The 20368-nt window shown below is 42.7% G+C and overlaps 1 protein-coding gene and 1 long non-coding RNA gene across 2 annotated transcripts in view; one reads left to right on the top strand and one right to left on the bottom strand.

Annotated features, from left to right (window-relative positions):
• Positions 1-10357, bottom strand: part of KDM7A (lysine demethylase 7A) — a 72578-nt gene extending 62221 nt beyond the window's left edge. Inside the window, exon 1 of the mRNA XM_070464968.1 lies at positions 10067-10357. Within this exon, the coding sequence (XP_070321069.1) occupies positions 10067-10260 (194 nt within the window). The 5' untranslated portion in view covers positions 10261-10357. The remainder of the gene's footprint in view (positions 1-10066) is intronic.
• Positions 10358-10652: 295 nt separating this feature from the next.
• Positions 10653-16797, top strand: LOC139034325 (uncharacterized). Its single transcript, XR_011486743.1, has 2 exons — positions 10653-11002; positions 12494-16797. It is a non-coding gene; the product is annotated as an uncharacterized lncRNA (long non-coding RNA).
• The last annotated feature ends 3571 nt before the right edge of the window (positions 16798-20368 follow it).

Below are 20368 nucleotides of genomic sequence, written 5' to 3'. Positions count from 1 at the left end.
TGCTTATCAAGAATAAAGATAAACACAAAAATATATACAAATACATTGCAGCACTGTTAAGTACTAAAAAAAAGAGAGAGAGAGAGAGAAACCAGCTGAAGAATTCATCAACAGAGAACCAGGTAAATTATGGTAAATCCACAGAATGGAATTCTATGCAGCCATTAAAAAGCATGAGCTATCTGTATATACTGATGTGAAGCGCTCTCCTAGACCACTGGAATATTTTTAAAAATTAAGAAGAACAAGGTACAAAACCATATATACCACATGACCCCTTCTATCTGGATAGAAATTCAAAATTGTTAACGGTATTTCCCACTGAGGAAAGGGGACTGTAGGAAGGAGACAAGACACTTCCACTTTTCATTTTTTTAACTTTCTATATTGCTTGAATTGCTTACCAGATTTTGGAGGATTTTTGTTTCTTAGTTACAAGTTATGTGGTCAAAGGAGACATGGACCTTTTTTAAGATTCATCATTTTACTTCACATTGCTTAAAACTAATACATATTATACACTGAGTTTTTTCCTTTAATAACCAACAGAAGATACTAATGAGCCAATTAATTTCAAAACTAGTGATTAAGGGAAAGAATCAAGCATTTAATCTGCCTTTCCTATATAAACTGTACCACTACGTAACCAAAGGAGTAGACAAAAGGAAGTTTTCTTGTTATAAAAGTACTCCAGCTAATAAATGAAGAAGAAATTTTATAATTAAAATATTATTTTGCAACTGCTAATGAACAAATGAATGGATACTGGCATTGACCAATGGCAGCAAATGTAACAAAAATAGAAACTACCAGACATTTCATGCCTCCTGATGGAAGACTATACCATCCATTCATAAAATACTCTTGGGGGGAACAATACCTGAAATTGGATCAAGATCTTCTAGCTCCAACTATCAATTTACAGGGAAGAGAGGAACATGTTGAGAGATACTACAGGGATGTAATAAGCAAAATTCAGAAAGTGGATAAACCACCACTTTCTGCAAGAAATAAATTGCAAAGGAAAAAAGAGAAAGAAGACCAAAACCGACAAATCAGGGTTTTCCAACAGCAGGACTACTGACATTTAGGACTAGGTAACTCTTCCTTACAGGGCTGCGCTGTGCGTGATGTTCAGCAGCATACCTGCCCTCTCCTATGACATGCCTGGAACAACTCCACCCACCCCCTGCCAAAATAACAAACGTCTCCAGACACTGCCTCGTGTCCTTTGGGAGGCAGCATCCCATCCAGCTGAGATCCAATGATACAACTAGTCAAATGTGTGGACCTTACTTGGACCTCGATGCAAACTGTTAATACAGTACCAAGATTTGCCATTTATTGTAGTTTTTCTTAGAAGAGGCCTTATCTAAAGAGAAACACGTGCTAAAATAGTCACAGACATAACGATACACCCCAAGTTCACTAAAAATAACACCAAGGGCAAGGGAAATCAGGGCAGGGTTAAATGAAGCAAGATTGGTAATGAATGAATTGTTATTCACTAAAACGGAGTGATGGTCTCTGGGAGCCCATTATACTGTTCTGTTTATTTCTGTTTATGTCTGAAATTTTCTTAAAAAAAAAAAAATTAAAATCAAAGCCAAGACCATCATGGTGGCTAGCAACATTCAACTGAATGACAAACCAACCCACTGAAAGAATCTTAACATTCAACTAGTTTCCATTAACCATGCTTGGGGCTCTCAGAATATATAAACAGATGATTCTTTAAAAAAAAAAAAAAAAAGAAACGGAAAAAGAAAATGGCCCCGAGTCCCATGAAAAATTGTTCAAATTCATCTGTAATTTTTAGAGATATGCAAATCAAAACATGGATACCATTTTTGACCTCTTAGGTTGGCAAAGATTAAAAATATGACAACAGGTCCTGATGTCAAGAATGTGGAAAGTGGAACTCTCCTACACGGATGGTGGGAACGAAAACTAGTCCAACCATTCAGGAGAGGATCTGGTGAGCCTGACAAAACAGTGCACTCATTTTTGACCAAGTAATTCTACTTCTAGCGATCTAACCTGGACCTATATTTCCATTAAAACAAAAATACATATGCACAAGGTTACTCATTACTGTAATTATAAAAACAACCTAGATGCCCATACACAAGAAAATGGATAAATAGATCAGGGTATATGCACACAAAGGAGTACCATACAGCTGTTAAAAAGAATAAAGAAGAGCTCCACAAAGTGACATGAGTGATTTCTAGTATACACTGTCAAAGTTAAAAAAAAAAAAAAGCAAAGAGTATATATTGTATGATACACTTTGGGGGGGGGGGGGGAGCGGTCGTGAGAAAATACACATGGATCTGCTTGTTTTGTGAGAAAACAAACAAAAGACTTCACAGGGAAAGAGACTGATGACTCATGAGGACACGGGAGATGGGGGACGCGGAGGGGCAGGAGGAGTGAAGGGGGCATTGACACTTCTGAGTATACCTTTTCAAATAACTTCTGGTTTCTTAAAACCACAGCCATGTATCACATTCTCAAAATACAAACCAACAATTAAAACCAACCAGGACAGAGGAGGAATCCAGAACGCAATATAAACAGTAACAAATAAACCTAAGTGAAAGTCACTCAGCTCAGTCATGTTGACTCTCTGCGACCGCATGGTCTATAGAGTCCACGGAATTCTCCAGGCCAGAATACTGGAGGGGGTAGCCTTTCCCTTCTCCAGGGGATCTTCCCAACTCAGGGATCAAACCCCGGTCTCCCGCATTGCAGGCAGATTCTTCACCAGCTGAGCCACCAGGGAAGCCCCACAAATAAACCTAACCATGTTACAAATAAATAACTCACTAAAGTAGAAGAAAAGAACTAAGGTAACTTTGGAAAACAGTCTTCTGCCTAGATATAAGGCTATAAAGCTAAAGACAAAAAAAAAACTACACAGATACTAGAATCTACTTAGCAAATTGCATTTCTCAGAAGTGTATAGGTTACCAACTTGAGAACTATTTTATGTACTTTATGTATACACTAGGATTGAAGAAACAAGTAAATTATATATTGTAGATAATGAGAGCTGCATCTCTGTTAGCTAATAAAGTTCTAAGGAAAGGGGAAGGTTAAAATGAACTCTGTGATGTTAGATTAGAATCAAAGGTATTATAAAATTTTACAGTCTTAATACAGATAGATGCAAACACACACGTGTGTGCATGTATGTGGCTAGAGTATTTCCTAGCTCTGTCCATTGAGAAGGCCTAGAAGCAATCAATCCACCGAGCGCCAGACCTTGGTCTCTAACAACCATTCTCCAATAAAAGGAACCAGGGCTCACACAAATACTCACAAAAATCACAGAAGTTACCACTAACTCACTCTGTAGTTAATATTCATAGAAAAGTAAGTAAACAATCACTACAACAGCAAAATGTAACTTCCAAAAAGAATTAAACACTTGGTGGCAGCTGCAACCTCAGCATTGACCTGCTGCTCAAAAGCTGCGCAAATTATTGTGGTGTTTCAACTGCTCAACCCGCCAAAGCTCACTTTGTGATCAATTTCCTTTATACCTGTTCTATTCTTATTCTTGAGCTCCACCACATCAGATCATCAAATAAAAAGGCGTTCTTCCCCTTGGTGATCAGTAAACTCAATTTCATGCCTAAGAACACGAGATATGAGAGCAAACCAAGCAGAAATCTGCCCCCAAACTAACGGTGTAAAATTTTTTACAGCTTGATGGGAGAACTATATGTTAGTGTCACTACGCATTCTGTGACTCCATTTCACAACGTATTTTCGTTCAAAAAGCAACACCGAGCATGTATGCATAATTACAATTGTAAGTGAAACATATGAAGAAAATACTCATATATTCTCCCATGATAAACTGTCACATCAAAAAAACAGATGTTCAGAAATTCAATAAATAGACTTTTTGTCTCTTACAGGGAGATGATACATGTTCACGTAGTATGTTTATAATACTAAAAGACTTGATCATTAAGCAGAAATGTATATAAAACCAATTTTAAAAATAATTCCCAACCTTGACATTAAAAAAAACCAAAATACACTCCAATAAGAAGTCCATTATAAGAAGGATGAAACAGAGTTAATTATAAAATTTTTCAAGTAACTGTTTTACACTGTTCAGTTATGATTATTTTAAACCTATTTATGCCACAGAAATTAATTGTAATAAAGAAAAATAAGGAAGATGTTTAGAGATGTATTTCTGTGGAACCCGGTCACATCTGTTTACCTATGCCACCACCCCAGCACACCAGCCACCCCAGGACAGAGGCGGAGTTCAGATCTCACTCTACGACCTTCTAGCTCTGCAACCCTGGGAAAGTTACTGACCTCTCAACCCTCAGACTCCTCATCTGTAAAATGGAGATAACACCACCACTTATCCAGCAAGGTTACAGTGAGAATTAGATGAGTTAGTTAACAGAGCTAACACAGTTAGAACAGCACCTAGCTCTGGTGAAGCATTCAGTTTCAGAGTTCGAGTAAGTTCCCAGGACTCCACAGTGAGTAGCTGGGAAACTCCTATCCAACAGCATTATTCTTGGTAACATGCTTCTATCCTCACAAACCAGGCTTTTCATTCATTCAAACTTCAGGAATAAAAATTAATATAGGACCTGTGTAAATTACCAAAACCCACTCAAACACTCTAAATCATCTCTCATCTGGATTATCACAATGGCTTTCTGACTCGTCTGCCTGTCACCTTCACTCCCCTCTCTTTTCTCCATGTAGCAGCCAGAGGGAATCTTTTAAAGGTTAGGTCAAATGGTTTATTCCTCCACTCAAAATATTTGACTACTTGCTCCAAGTGAAATCCAAAATTTTTTAGCATTCCAATGTCTCTTTCTCAAAACCTCCCATAATCACACCATATGAACACAGACTTACACTACCCCCAGTCCTTTCTCTTCTAACTCAATTTTTCTTCACAGCACTAAACATTCTTTTGGCATGTGTATTTGTTCATCTATCCCACCTCCCCACCACCCCTGTGCATGTGTGCTCAGTTGAATCTGACTCTCTGCAACCCCACAGACTGCAGCCCACCAGGTTCCTCTGTTCATGGGATTTCCCAGGCTAGAATATTGGAGCAGGTTGCCATTTCCATAGAATATGTTACAGGAGACCAAAGACTTTGCTTTACTCACCACTGTATTTCTAGCACCAAGAACAGCGCCAGGCATACTGCAAATTGGGCCAAAGCCAACAGCATTCTTGATAAAACCCAAGAGGCAATCCCTTGTGTCAGGAACAAGAGATGAAATAAAATCACAAAATACTGTGTGTTGTCTATTTATGCCACAGAAAATAATTGGAATAAAGAAAAGTAAGGAAGATGTTTTACAGGGGTATTTCTGTAAATAGATCTTGCTCTATGACCTTCTAGCTTTGCAACCCTGGGATAGTTACTGACCCCTCAACCCTCAGATGCCTCATCTGTAAAATGGAGATAACAACAACACTTATCCAGCAAGGTTACAGTGAGAATTAGATGCAAAGTGGCAAATTTTTATTTTTTTATACTTTTCATTTTAATATTTGAAGTACAATAAAGTTTTTAAAAAATCTTCAATGTGTATGCAGATCAGTGAACCTCTCCACCTGTATACACACATGACCAAGATACAGAATATTTCCTGCACCTTGGAAGCTCCCTTCCGCCTCCTCTCAGGAAACACCCCTGGAGAGGTGAGTACTAGTCTGACTTCTATCAGCCAATTATGCCTGCACTTGAACTTCACAGAAGTAGAACCAAATAGTATATGCTTTCATGCCTGTCTTCCTTTGTTCAACTTTATATCCATGAGATCCACCCACGTCATTGCACACATCAGGAGCACAGTCCTTCTTTAAGGTTAAGTAGCATTCCATGAGTATGCCACAATTTAAACAATTAAGTATTGATGATATTTAAGCTGTTCCCATTTGGGGATAATAGAACAGTGCTGCCATGAATGGTTTTCTGGGTTCATGGGTATGTCATTTGGTGAAAATATTCAATTATCTGCAGAATGGCAACATTTTTTGTTTGAGGATTTTTGGGGGGGAGGGGGGTAGTAATGGTTAATAATAATACCTTAGTGAGAATCCAGGAAAATACAAGTGGGCAATGGGTAAGAGTATAAACTGAAATAACCTTTCTGGAAGACAATCTGGCAATAGCCACAAGAAGCCTAAAAATATCTATGCCCTGTGACTAACCATTCTACTTCAAGGAAGTTTCTTATTGAGTATTTACATGGCTCAGATCATCTTCTAAGTGTTTTACATGTGTTAACTCATTTGATTTATTCTAAGGAAATGATTAGAAATGTTCACAATTGTTTAGAAGGCTGTCGACCATCCATCATTAGGAAATACAAGAAGTCATAAACAAAGTAAAAAACTAACAAGAGGGGAATGATTTCTAAATGCATTGTACTTCCATGAAATTAACCTCTGTGCAGCCACTGAAAATGTTTTTCAAGAACATTAAAGATAGGAAAAAGTAAACATTTATAAATGATAGGAAACAGTAGAATGCATAAATTCCTAGTTTTATTTTTTCCAGTTTTATTTTTAAAAGTACATGCCTATAACTTAAATGTTAAAATGAATATGTGACTAACAAGACTAGTAAATAAAGATATTTACATCACAATAAGGAGAGAAAAGACTTTATAATACAACTAAATTAGGGCAATGATGCAATTCTGCATAGGATGATACAAAAGCACTATGGAAAGACATCTAGCCTAGAGATTAGGGGGAAGGGCATTGTCAAGAAAGTTCTCCATTGTCTTACTTCCACTAAGGACTCTAAGAACTCCGTCTCCAGGTTGGAAAGAACCTGCCCAGGAAAGTCCTGTTAATTCCTCAGCTCACCACCCCCAGGGTATCAATTATCAGTTGTACCCTGAACCCATATTCTTTTCCTCCCTGGACCCATATTCTTTTTCCCTCTTACTTACAGAAAAGACTTAGGTAGACTTGAAGAACAGGATTCCTAAACACTAAGGATGCAATCAAAGTTCAAAAGCCTCAAACTTGGAGGAAGCTGGTTCCATCTGACCTCATGCCTGACTAAAAAGCTTCAAGGAAGGTCTTCCCAGTCAGGATAATTTACGGCAAAACCTTTTTGGATTTCCAGATGCCAGGAACTCCAGACAGAGTAAACCCAAATTTATACCAAAATTCACTGACTCCTTGAGATTAAAAAATTTTTTCTACTTGAAAAAATAAAAGTATCAAGAAGTTATCCAGGTAGAGATAACTCTGTGTATCCACTCTCCTATGCTTTCTTTCTCTTCTGCAGATGGACCATCCCTGGAAACCAAAGGAAAGTTGAGCATGGGGATTGAAGACAGGAAGGTAAGCCTAGGTGCTCAGTCATGCTCCACTCCTGTGACCCCGAGGACTGTAGCCCATGAGGCTCCTCTGCCCATGGGATTCTCCAGGCAAGACTACTGGAGTGGGTTGCCCTTTTCTTCTCCAGGATTAAAGATACACCATGGTATTTTAGGGGCCAATTCTCACATAAGCAAATGACATCTGTTTAATAATTAATACATAAGAACATTTTACTGTGTTCACTAAACCATTCATTTGTGGTACAATAAATGGAATAAATATTGATTACAAGAAAAACATACGGACCCCAAATTACCATTATTTCAGAGTTAAACTTGCTAATAAGATACTGCTTTTGCACCGTAGGGCATTATGTATCACTAAATTTTCTAACTTTTGACATCTGAATCATATTAAGTTCTCAAGGGTTGCTGGTCAAAAAAGCCCTGGGTTCAAAAAAAAACATTTTTCAAAATCACCTCCACAGATACAAAGTCACACAAATTCATATGACAAAGCAGCCCACACTCCTGCTCTCCCTCCTTCATACACGCCCTCTGTTTTCCCTTCAACCTTTTCTGTTTACAAATTTAATACTTAAATGTATTAACAAGAGTTCTCATAAACTACCTGCAGCTTTTCACGGTTATAGTGTTACCTAAATTAAGATAAATAAAATTCCAGTCTAAAATTTATTAACCTAGCAAACTTCTACATTGTACAATAGGATAAATTTCTTATGAAGCTAAAACAGTTCTTTGAAAAAATAAGTCTGCATAATCACCAGGGATTCGGGATTTATTCTGCACGGAACCTAGATTTCTGGATCATCTCTATTCTGGTTGCATATGACGGGAATAGAGGATATAGAGATAGAACTGGCAAGGCTTGTATCTTCCAATTTCAGTTTTACGTACAACCAAAATATAGGAAAAGCATCGGTTCCAAGTAACGAAAAAGAACTTTAGAGGATTTGTTTTTGATTACAAGCGGCACGGCTATAATAACACTCCCAGCATAGACTGTGAAGAGGATCTGCCACACAAAGCAAGGACGCTGTCTTACTTTTACGTCGACAATTTGTTGGTTTTACTCTCCTTCTGCTGTTGCTGTCAGAATTAGGCAACCTGAAAACGGATCAAGTAAAACTAGCTGTACTTGAAAATTAAGTAAAACTAAGTGTACCTAGCGCTCAACACTGACAGCAACGCTGTAAGTGAACTGGTTTTCTCTCCCAGGACCAGTAGAGGGAGACTAAGACATCTGGCCTGGTCGCGTAGTGTTTCTGCAAAATTGGGGAGGGGGGGGAGTGGAGGCTGTATTTAAATGTCCTGCTGTCAATCAAAGGACACTTCCTACAATCACAGTCACCATATCTGCTATTACCCGCGAGCGTACTCTCGCCCAGAAACACCCCGAAACGGGGCTCGGGAAACCTGCTTCACCTAAAAGTGACCGCAGGCCTTGCCACAACACCCAAATAAGGACTTGGGGAGCCCAACCTCAACTAGTTTCTTTGTTTAAATGCCTGCGAATCCCTCCCACGCCGGAGTCAAGAGGCTGTGGCGCCGCCCTTTATTAGCCTCACACTTTGATTACAAAACACACGAGTCGGCGGCTCGGCGGCGGGGGCGGCCCGAGCTCTCACAAACGTCAAACCCGAGACACAGGCGGCGGCCGAGGCAGAAGGCGACGCTAGCCGCCCCCGCCACCCGCCCCGAAGTCCCCACCGGCCGGCCAAAGTTCGCCCGCTCCAGGCCCCCCGGGCGCTGGCCCCCGGATCGCCAGCCCCCGGTCGCCGTCCCCTCGGGCGATTGGGGACGTTTCACTCTTTGTAACAAAGTTTGAGCCGCGACGCGGGGGCGGCCGCGGGGGATTGGGGCGCGAGGCTGTCCCTCGGGGCCCCGCTGCCCACTCCATCCGCTCCACCCCCGCCGGGACGGGCTGAGCCGCTCCGGCGGCTGGGGGCCGAGACCCGAGCCGCCCCGCCGCCCCGCCCGGGACCCCCGGCCCGAACTTCCGACTGGCATCTCTCTCGAGTCCCCGCAAGTGCCTCCTCATCTGTTGCTCTGTTTACTCCGCTGGAGCCCCGCCGGGCCAGCGCTGCCGACGCCCCCGTCCCAGCGCCCCGCGGCCGAGGAAGTTTGATAAAAAGCCCAGGGAAGGGGGCGCGACCGCGACCCGCGGGCGGGCGAGCGGCGGAGGCGAGGAGGGCAATTTCTGGAGACCCCCGGGCCGGGGCCGGCGGCTCGCCGCCCGGAAGGGAGGAGCGGCGGCCGGTCGGGCAGGGCGGCCGGCCGGGTGGCGACTCCGGGCCGGGAGCCCCGGCCGGGCGGGGCGGCGGCCGGGCTGCGGGCGCGGCGGGCCGGGCCGGGCCGGCGCTCCGACCGCCGCCTCCGCTGGCGCCTGCCCCGGCCGCGTCCCCTCTCCCCGGTACCCCCCCTGCCAACTTCTCGGCCGGTCCCCTTTGTTCCCGTTTGTTGTGGCGACTCTTCGGCCGGCCGGGCGATCCCACCAGCCCCCTCTAAGCCCGCTGGGCGCCCGGCGAGCCCGGGGCCCCGCGCGCCCCGCTGCCCGGGCCGGGGGGCTCGGCACCCGGGCCCCTCGGCGCTCGGTGCCGCGCGGCGGCCAGCGGCGCAGGCGGCCGGCGCGGCGACGGCGGCGGTTGGCCGGTGGCCGGCGGCGGCGGCGGCGGGGCTGGAGGGGGTTTATTTACCTGCCGTGGAACCAGTCCTTGCAGATATCGCACTCGATCATGAAGCGGTTCACGTCGTACGGCTGCCGGCACACACAGTACACCGGCGGGGGCGGCGGGGCTGCCGAGGCCCGGCCCGGAGCCGCCACCGACACGGCTGCCGCGGCGGCTCCAGCTGCTGCTCCCGCGGCCACCGCCGCCGCCGCTCCGGCCATCTTTAAAAAACACACACACACACGCTCGCTCGCTGCTCCGCTTGCAGACTGGAGCGAGCGCAGCCGCCAGCCAGCGCCGCCTCCTGCAGCAGCCGGAGCAGCAGCCGCGGCGGCGGCGGCGGCGGCGGCGGCGCCTCAGTGCGCGCGCGCGAGGCCGCAGCCGGGCCCGGAGGGGGCGGGCGGCGAGCGGCGGCGCGCGCACGCCGCGCGGGGACCGAGCCCGGCTCCTTCCGGCGCTCCGCGCGGGGCCGCGCGTGTCGCGCACGTCGTTCTGCCGCCCGGCGCGCGCGCCCGCTCCGCTCGCGTCGGCCGGGCGGAGGGAGACGCGCTGAAGGGCACGCGGGGCGGGGGAGGCGGAGGGAAGCAGAGGCTCCCTGAGGACACGCGCGGCGGCGCGGGGCGCGCGGCCCCGGGAGGAAGGCGGCGGGTGCGTGCGAACGGCCGGCTCCGGCATTTCTGAGTGACCGCGGAGGCCGGGGAAGTTCCTGCGCAGTGGAAAGCGGCGCGCTACGTCTGTGCCCTGGCCCTGGACCCGAGGAAATTAGAGCCCCACCGGGGCCACCTCCCGACCCCGGGAGTATCTTAAATCAATTAACCTCCGCGGGTCCGAGCACAGCACAGCGATCTGCTTAAGTCCTGCTGAGGGGCAGGAGTATGCTAGGGAGTCATTCAAAGTTCCAAAAACGTCCCACCCGAATTCCCACCGACCAAGCCAGGAATGCAGTTTTTGATGGAGCCACTGGTAGGTGAAGGAGGTTGTTCCCAAGAGGAATTCATTTAATGTCTGGGAGCCCAGAGGAACCAGTCTTGAAATGTGGTGGGTGGAGAAAGGACCGGAGAGGAATCTGGAGTGCTTATAAACAGCACGACTTAGATGCGAATACTTAGATGAGTTCCAAGTTTGGAAAACAGGAATAAAATTCTAAGTGACAGTGACACGTCGGAAAGGGACTATTAGAAAAACGATAATATGGGACTTGGCAGATGATAGGCCATTAATAAGTATTTTTGAATGAAGGATGAGACATAATAAAAACAGCTAACACATCCAATAGAAATGGATTGCCTTGGTATCATAATTGAGGCGAGTTGGAAGGGATGTTAAGAATTATAGAACATTGTAAATTAACTATACTTCAATAAAATTATATATATATATAGGAATTATGGGAACAGATGTTCACAGCTACATTTCGAAGGCATGTCTATCATTGATTTAAAAAACAAACAAAAAAAAATCCTGTAGCTGCCTTCTCACTCAGCCCAAGGCAGAGAATCACTGATACCTAGTCTAACCTTTTTATAATTGAGGAAAGCACTTAACTTGCTTAAAGTCTCAGATCTGGGCTTGAACTAAAGTTTTAAGTTTCTTGATTCTGCAACCAGTCCTTTTTCTACCACACCATTGCTTGTCTCATATTTTGCATGAAAAGAAACACCTGGAAGTTACCATAGAATGAATGAGTTGGAAACCTGTTTCTGCCAGTGAAAAAAGAAAAGTCACTGTAATTTCGGCATAAATTTAGAGGCATCCTGGATTGGGGTAGTGAAGAGCCTTACATTCAAATCCTGTTTTGTCGAAGCTGTGTGACTTTGAGCGGGTCACTCTGTTTTCTCTTGAATTAGATTTTGAAGATCTCTTCGAAGAAAAATTATGGATAATAATATCTTTCTTAACTACCTCACAGAGACTTTATCTCAAGCAGAAGAGACCATGTATTTTTAAGAGTACACTGTAGAAGATGTGTGTTGTCACAGAAGGGGAGGCAGTGGAAGCTGTCATGTTGGTTCGTGATGAGAAGGGCATTCAGACAGGCACGTGGCCTGGTATGGGGGTGCTCTTGGTGCTAGAGGACCACCTGGCCTTGGGATGTCAGCGTGGATGGAGTGAGAGGGTAGCCAAGCAGAGGAGGAGGCAGCAGTGATGATCATAGATAGGTTATGTACAAGAGGATTGGTAAGTAAATATATTAAGGAATTTAAATGGGAGCTAATTTCTCACTGTTGAGAAAGAGAGTTAGAAATATGGAAAGAAAACTAAACTGAAACTTGTAGTAGTGAACTGGTAATGGAGGTATCAATCTATTTCTATTTCTAGAAATAAATATAGGTATATAAGTCCTTGCATACTCTGTCCATCAAGAGAGTCGGGACACAACACAATGATGAGGGCGTCTAGCCCAGATCTTGGTTTCTAAATACTATTCTCCTCTTCATTTTTCTTCTTGGCCAGATGGCTGATTCCAGGACTGGAGGAGAGAAGTAAAACAAGAGACTAGAGTCCCTATTTGTGCCAGAAAACAAGGATATGTTCAAGAATGATGGGGCATGTCAAAAGGACACGGAATTTTGTGTCCCAAATCTGGGACCAAAAAAATGTGTTAAAACCCATTGAATAGCACAGGAAACTATACAGATGTAAATCAACACAAATTGAAAGTTTGAAAATGATTGGAATATTTACATACTTTCAAAGTATCTACTCACAGAACTCTTACTAACTACAGAGAGAATTAAAGTAACTTGACAGTGGAGAAGTCTAACAAGCACCACCTTTTCAGACTTCAACGAACGTCAGCAATGGGACAAATCAGACACTCACTCCTGAGAGGATCCAGTGAGGAAGCTAGCATCGCTTCTGTGTGTTTTCACCTGGCCTACTTAGTTGAGTCTCCAGTGGGAAATGCAGCTAGTTTCAAAGGCACATCAGAAAAATCTGCAAGAATATAAATACTATAAGGCATATAGATCTGTAAGGAAAGATTAAAGAAATTTAAACACAAAGATTGGACCTTGAAAAGGAAGGGATGAAGGCTGGACCTCTGAATGATGCTGAAATTTTAGTGACAAGCTCCATCCCTAATAATTAAGAGCATGTGCTTGAATTCCATAGTCTCCTATCTCTGTGGCAACTAGCTATTGGACTTTAGTTTTCTTATTTGAAGGCGTGATAAGAATATCTATTTCACACAGTTCAGTGCATTAAATGAGATAACAAAATGCAGGTCACAATTCCTGGTACATACTAATCCATATAGCTGTTAATTATGAGTGTGGCTCAGTGGTAAAGAATGTGCCTGCTAAGGCTGGAAACTCAGGTTTGATCCCTGGGTCGGGAAGATCCCCTGGAGAAGGAAATAGCACCCCACTCCAGCATTCTTGCTTAAGAAATCCCATGAACAGAGGAGCGTAATGGGCTACAGTCCATAGGGTCACAAAGACTCAGACATGACTTAGCAACTAAACAATAATAATCTGTAATTATTTTATTTGTTTATTAATAATAGTAGGACTGAAGGAAGAGAAGCTAGAAAGTTAGGAGGGAAGATTAGGAAAGTATTATCCCGAAAACAAGGGGGAAGAGAATTTCAGAAAGAAAATATCTTGAGGAGAGACACCCAGCTCCATGCCAGCATTGATTGGCACTGACATGGGACTCCCTCAGCCTTTCTCCTTTGAGGGTCCTCTAGTAACTACCATGGGCTTTCCTGATAGCTCAGTTGGTAAATAATCCACCTGCAATGTAGGAGACCCTGGTTTGATTCCTGGGTCAAGAAGATCCACTGGAGAAGGGATAGGCTACCCACTCCAGTATTCTTGGGCTTCCCTTGTGGCTCAGCTGGTAAAGAATCTGCCCTCAATGCGGGAGATCTGGGTTCAATCCCTGGGTTGGGAAGATCCCCTGGAGAAGAGAAAGGCTACCCACTCCAGTATCCTGGCCTGGAGAATTCCATGAACTGTATAATCCATGGGGTCACAAAGAGTTGGACACAACTGAGTGACTTTCACTTTCGTAACTACTGTACATCTTACTTAGCGTTTATATCAAGTGTAAGTCATTTGTGGATTTTTTTTAATACAGCACTTATCTGTAAACCCTCATTTCTCTGATAAGAAATGTTTGCTCCAGCCTGACAACTTTGCTTCTCTCTACGACCAATACTGGTCTATCTCCATGACCATGTCTGCTAGTCCCTTCCTCAGTATTCCCTCTCCTTCCTTTTTCTTCAAAACCCACCTTCTCTGACCTCTGATTCTTCCATGTTCCTTTCTATACAAAAAATTTAATTTGCATATCACTGGTGTGCTCCTCAGGCCTTCAGTCAGTGCCTATTCTTTTTTCCCTAGAGGATATTTACTTTTCTTCTTAGAGATTCAGAAAAAGAAGGAGCTTGTTTCCAAAACACTATCCATACTTGAAGAAAAAACAGAATATTAGAAAAAATGAATAACTTTGCTGTACCCCTGAAAGTAAACATTATAAGTCAACTATAGTTCAATAAAAAGAAGAAAAGAACTGTAATTTATGAACTTTAATCCTGATTGAAAGAAAGTCTAGACAATATAGTTAGGGGTATTTGGGGATATCTTAGTACAACCTGTAGATAACATTAAATAAACATTCATTTTCTTTGGTGTGAACAATATTGTGCTTTTATAGAAGAACGCCCTTATTTTTAGGAGACATATGCTAAGATATTGATGCTTTCTAACTGTGATGCTAGAGGAGACTTTTGAGAGTCCTTTGGACTAAAAGGAGATCAAACAAGTCAGTCCTAAAGGAAATCAACCCTGAATATTCATTGGAAGGACTGATGCTGAAGTTCCAATACTTCGGCCACCTGATGCGGAGGAGCCGACTCATTGGAAAAGACTGATGCTGGGAAGGATTGAAGGCAAAAGGAGAAGGGGGCAGCAGAGGATGAGATGGTTGGATAGCATCACCCACTCAGTGGACGTGAGTTTGAGCAAACTCCAGGAGATGGTGAAGGACTAGGAAGCCTGGCGTGCTACAGTCCACAGAGTCGAAGAGAGTCGGACACGACTTAGCAACTGAACAACAACAACAAAACTAAGGCTTTAAAAGTAAAGCATTATGATGTCAGCACTTGCTTTGAAAGGTTCAGCAAAAAAAAAAAAGGAAAAGCAAGATGGAGATGAATGAAGCAAATCCGATAATATTAACAATTGTTGAATATAGGTAATGAGATGTGTATGAATGTTCATGGTACTAGTCTTTCAACTTATCTGTATTTTTATAAGTCTTCATAAGTTTAAAAATATAACCTCTCCTGAGTCTTTTCAGAAGTTAAATGATATTTTTGCAGTGGATAACACTTTTTAGAGTTACACCCGTCTTTCAGAGATCAAAATGCTATGGGACTATTTTTTTGTTTGTTTGTTTAAGCTTTACAAACCAAAGGGTTATGAAATAAGAGGGAAAATTTGACCCTTCTAAAGAGGAATAGGGAGGGGCACCTTTTACAAAATAGGTTTCCTAAATGCTCCTAGCGCTCCCACCACTCCATCCCTTGTGTAATGAGAGATGATGTTACTCGTGGGCGTGTGCCCCACATGTGGACAACGACGATGCAGCAAACTGTTGATAACCACTGTTTTGGACTATTATCTCCTTACAAAAAGCTCCAACTGTGCCCCAGTCTAATCATGAAAAACACACAAATTCCATTAGAAGGTCATTCTACAAAGTACCTCACCAGTACTCCCCAAAACTGTCAGGGTCATGAAAAACGAGAAAAACCCGAGAAAATGTCACAGCCAAGAGTCGTCTAAGGAAACATGACAATTAAATGTCATTTAAATCCTCACCAGGCAGAGAAGTTAACTACGTGATGGCCAGACTGTAGCCATGGAGAAGCTGCCAGTTCTGAGAACTGGCCTCAGAGACATGGGAACAGACCCGCCGTTCATTGAAGTTTAACTGTTCTTAAAATGACCCAGATGCTGCTGACCACACCACCACATGACCAATTTCAAGATGACTGTCACAGCTGAATGTTCTATTTCTGTATGTAGCCCCCCTCCCTCAGTCTAGAACTCTCTTGCCCACTGATTGTCAGTGTGGGGAGTCAGCCTTTGGACAGGAGTCTGCCATCCCTCTCTTCCCACCCCCAATTGCTGGCATCCAAAATAAATCAAACTTTCCTTTCCACCAAAAAATTAAAAAATAAAAGCAAGTCTAATGTAGTATCCTAGATGGGATTCTGGAAAAGAAAAGGGATATTAGGTTAAAACTAAGGAAATATGAATAAACCATGAGCTTTAGTCAATTATAATGCATCAATGTCCGTTTGTTAATTGTAGCAAATGTATTGGACAAGTGGAGGATGTTAATAACAGGGGAAACTTGGTAACTGCTATCGTCTCAATTTTTCTGTAATTTAAAACTCTTCTTTCAGGGGCCTAGAGCTTAGAGTTAGCCCATAATCACAATGCTTTGGATTTGTCATTGTTTTGATCTATCAAAAAACTCTTCGGTATGTTACCGACATAGCCCCCATGTTTCAAATACCAATCCACTTACTAAAAGACCTATGCAGGGCATTAGATCATGGTTTCGAGTTCTGAGTTCTGGCGTGCTTCATTGCAGTTGGAAAAGATACACCTGGTAGGGTAAGCAACATCTTATTAAGAATTATTTAGTCTGGAAAATGTTGCATGTCTGTGTCTGTATGCATATGTACCTGTCATTAGCCTGAGGGGTTGGAAAAAATTAAAAGTATTTATTCATCCATCTACCTCTTCATACATGAATTCATTGTTGAGTGTCTGCTCCATCCAGCTGGTCGTCGCTAAGAACACAAGAGCAAAAGACATATCACGTGTGCTCAGTGTCCTCATCATGAGTGGGATAAACAAGTAAATATAAAATTGTAACATAACACGCTGTAGAAGACAAACGCAGAGAGCTCTGGCCACTCATAGGACAGACATCTAATCTGGTGGGGTTAATCAGGGAATGTTTAGTCTGAAAGGACAGAAAACTATTGAAAAATTATATTTCCTTCACCATCTCTGTTTATGAAATAATAAAACAGATTTACTTTTCAAGCAGTATAAAACAGTTGAACTCCCACCTCTAGAAGAGGTGGGATTTATACATTGGTTTATGGGTGTCAGGTTATAAGAAGCAAACCAAATAATCAAGGTCTAGTACTTACTAGTCATGAGTCTGGGGTATCTATCATTAAAGGGGACTGAATGAGTGGCAGCAGAAAAATCTGATATGTAACAACAGAATTTATAAGTACTCGAGGTGGTGTATTCAGCTGTATGTAGATTTAAGAAAAATTTGCTAAACACTGTAATAAAAATTGTAGACAAGTTATTGGGACTTCCCTAGTGGTCCAGTGGTTAAGATTCGATAGTCCCAATGCAGAGGGCACGGGTTTGATCCCTGGTTGGGGGACTAAGACCCCATATGCCACACGGCACAGCCAAATAAAAAGAGAAAATTATGGACAAGTTCTTAATAAATTTTGTTTGCATTCTTATTTCAGGGGTGAGTCCTCCTTGTTTCTGATTGATGGCAATCAGCAGTCACTCCTAATGATCCGTAAACAAATGTTTTTAAAACTCAAAGAATCTCTTTCAAATTGAACACAAATGACAAGTAATACTTTTTGTGACCTGAAAATTGCAACATTAATCTATACGTAATGTTTGGATATTGTTCATCATCTTTGAATCCCTCATGACTTATAAACCTTCTGCCTATGGATAATTTACAAGAATAACTTACAACATAATTTACAACCTATTACGTCTATAGATTTAATTAAATTGTGAGTCCTGCCTCTTAATTGTATTGCATCACAGATTTACTCTTTTATAAGTCCTAATTAAGAAATTAACATTAAAACAAAAAGGATGAGTGGGAGGAAGGCGTAAGAGGGAGGGATATACATATACATATTCACGTTGCGGTACAGCAGAAACTAACACATAATTGCAAAGCAATTATCCTCCAATTTTTAAAAACAAGTGCTTTGAAGTTTTAGTTTTGTTTTCTAATTGCACAGAAACTATAAAATACTATAGTATTAGAGATAGGGTTTAAAATTCCCAGCTATCTTTTGCTTAAGTACTTAAAAATAGTAATTCATGTATAGTCAGCCTTAATATTCAGGGCCAGTTATGGGAAAGAAGCTTATAGTCTCATATGTTTGAGAAAAAATTGCTTTAAAGATGATTTTAACAAAAATACTAAAAAGAATTACTTTAGCATGTAGAAACAAAAATAAGTTGGATTAATAAGATTTTACTGAGGCCTGTTTCATGTAAGGCAGTATATTAGATGCCATGAAGAAAATGAAAGAAATGTATAAATGATTCCTGCTTTTAAGAAACTTATAATTTACAAGATTAAAAAAATAGTGAGCCGAGTTAATCATGTAGTACACAGGCAGGCCTTTTAATCCACGATTTTCAAAGAACTTGGTGAAAAGAACATCCAGTCAAAAACAAATACAAAATTGCAGCACAGATTTGTATAAAAGGTGTGAGGAAGACCAAAGCCTAGGATGAGCTGGGCCTTGCCAAAATAAATGTGGGACAACTAAAAGGACTCTCGGATCTATATTTAGAGTAGGGAAAAGAACAAGGAAGGTGTAGGCATAATGGTAGAGGCGGATGGCAGAGTATTGACAGATGATAAAGCAAAATTCTCAACATCTATTTAATTTTCATCTCTTATCAGATGTCTTTTGAGCTAGAAAATAGTCTCTGCCAAAAAAAGATGGTATGTGAGACTAAGTACGGGTTTGACCTACTTATTTGTAGCAGCATTGGGAAGACTAGAAATGTTCTTTGTTTGATACTAGACTTAGCTTCTTGAGTGAGCAAAAGGGAAGTATCAAAGGATAGGAGAGGCAGAGGCAGGTGATCCTAGAGAGATCCAGGAGAAGATGCACAAAGGACCAGTACATCCACCGGAAACAGTAAAACCAGATGACAGTGCAAAGAAGGCTGTTGGTGATAGGACTAGAGACAAGGGGTAGAGAATGGAATCTGGAGCTATCAGGTTGGCCGAAAAAGGTCCATTCTGTTAGTGAATAGGTTGTTCAATAAAGTTCTTTGTGAAAATGATAAATGTGTCTTTTTCTTACAGCCAAACAAACTTTTTAGCCAACCCAATATATATATATGCAGAAACTATCCTAGATTCTTAGTGTACATTATCATATATGTGTGTGTGTGTGTGTGTGTATAAATATATATTAAGATATGATGGCAACCCACTCCAGTGTTCTTGCCTGGAGAATACCATGGACAGAGGAGCCTGGAGGGCTACAGTCCATAGGGTGGCAAAGAGTTGGACACAACTGAAGCAACTTAGCACGCGCGCGCACACACACACACACACACACACACACACACACACATATCTTAATGAGAGTAGTATTTTGATCCTTGGACTTTTCTGATGTAAGAAAATAAGAAAATAAGACAACTTGCTCAGGCTATGCAGCTAGTAAGAGGAGCAGGTGAGATATGACTCCAGGTCCATATGACTTCACAGTCTCTTTCCTCTGTGTGCCAAAGATGGCCCAATAATATGGAATCCAAAGGATAATAAACTAAAGAATCAAAGGTACCCTATTGGCATCAAGGAAGTGTGTCAGCAGCTGTGAGGGTTACTGTCTTAGAACTGGAGTTTAGGAGTCGGGTGGCCTTCCCTGGGCAAAGAGACTGGCAGGAGCAAAGTTAGGCACTAGGCCTATGTGGTCTTGGATATATCAAAAGAATGACCTGTCACAGGGACTAGGACAGAGGCCAGGAATTAGAAATACAATTCAAGGAAGATGACTTGCTGCTGAGGTGCTTAAGTACTTCCTGCTAAGACCCATGCAACCCAGGAGACTGGTAAAGGGAAATCCCAGGGTTACAGAGAGCAGAAGGCCTAGAGAGCGATCTGTCAGATGAGCGAGGATGGCGGAACAGGAGGACAAGGGGAAGGTCTGCAGGGACCAAAATATAATGAAACTTCAAATGATCTTGTTAACATAAAAAAAAAAACCTGACGACAGATGTATTGGAGCATGTGTGCTAACTCACTTCAGTTCAGTTCAGTCGTTCAGCTCGGTTCAGTTCAATCGTGTCCGACTCTTTGCAACCCCATGAATCGCAGCACACCAGGCCTCCTTGTCCATCACCAACTCCCGGAGTTCACTCAAACTCATGTCCATCGGGTCGGTGATGCCATCCAGCCATCTCATCCTCTGTCATCCCCTTCAGTTGTGTCCAACTCTTTGTGACCCTATGGACTGTAGCCCACCAGACTCCTCTGTCTATGCGATTCTCCAGG

Source organism: Odocoileus virginianus, chromosome 1 (assembly GCF_023699985.2).
Source record: "Odocoileus virginianus isolate 20LAN1187 ecotype Illinois chromosome 1, Ovbor_1.2, whole genome shotgun sequence".
NCBI lineage: Eukaryota > Metazoa > Chordata > Mammalia > Artiodactyla > Cervidae > Odocoileus > Odocoileus virginianus.
Note: the sequence above shows the minus strand (reverse complement) of the source record. Positions and strands in the feature narration are given on the sequence as shown.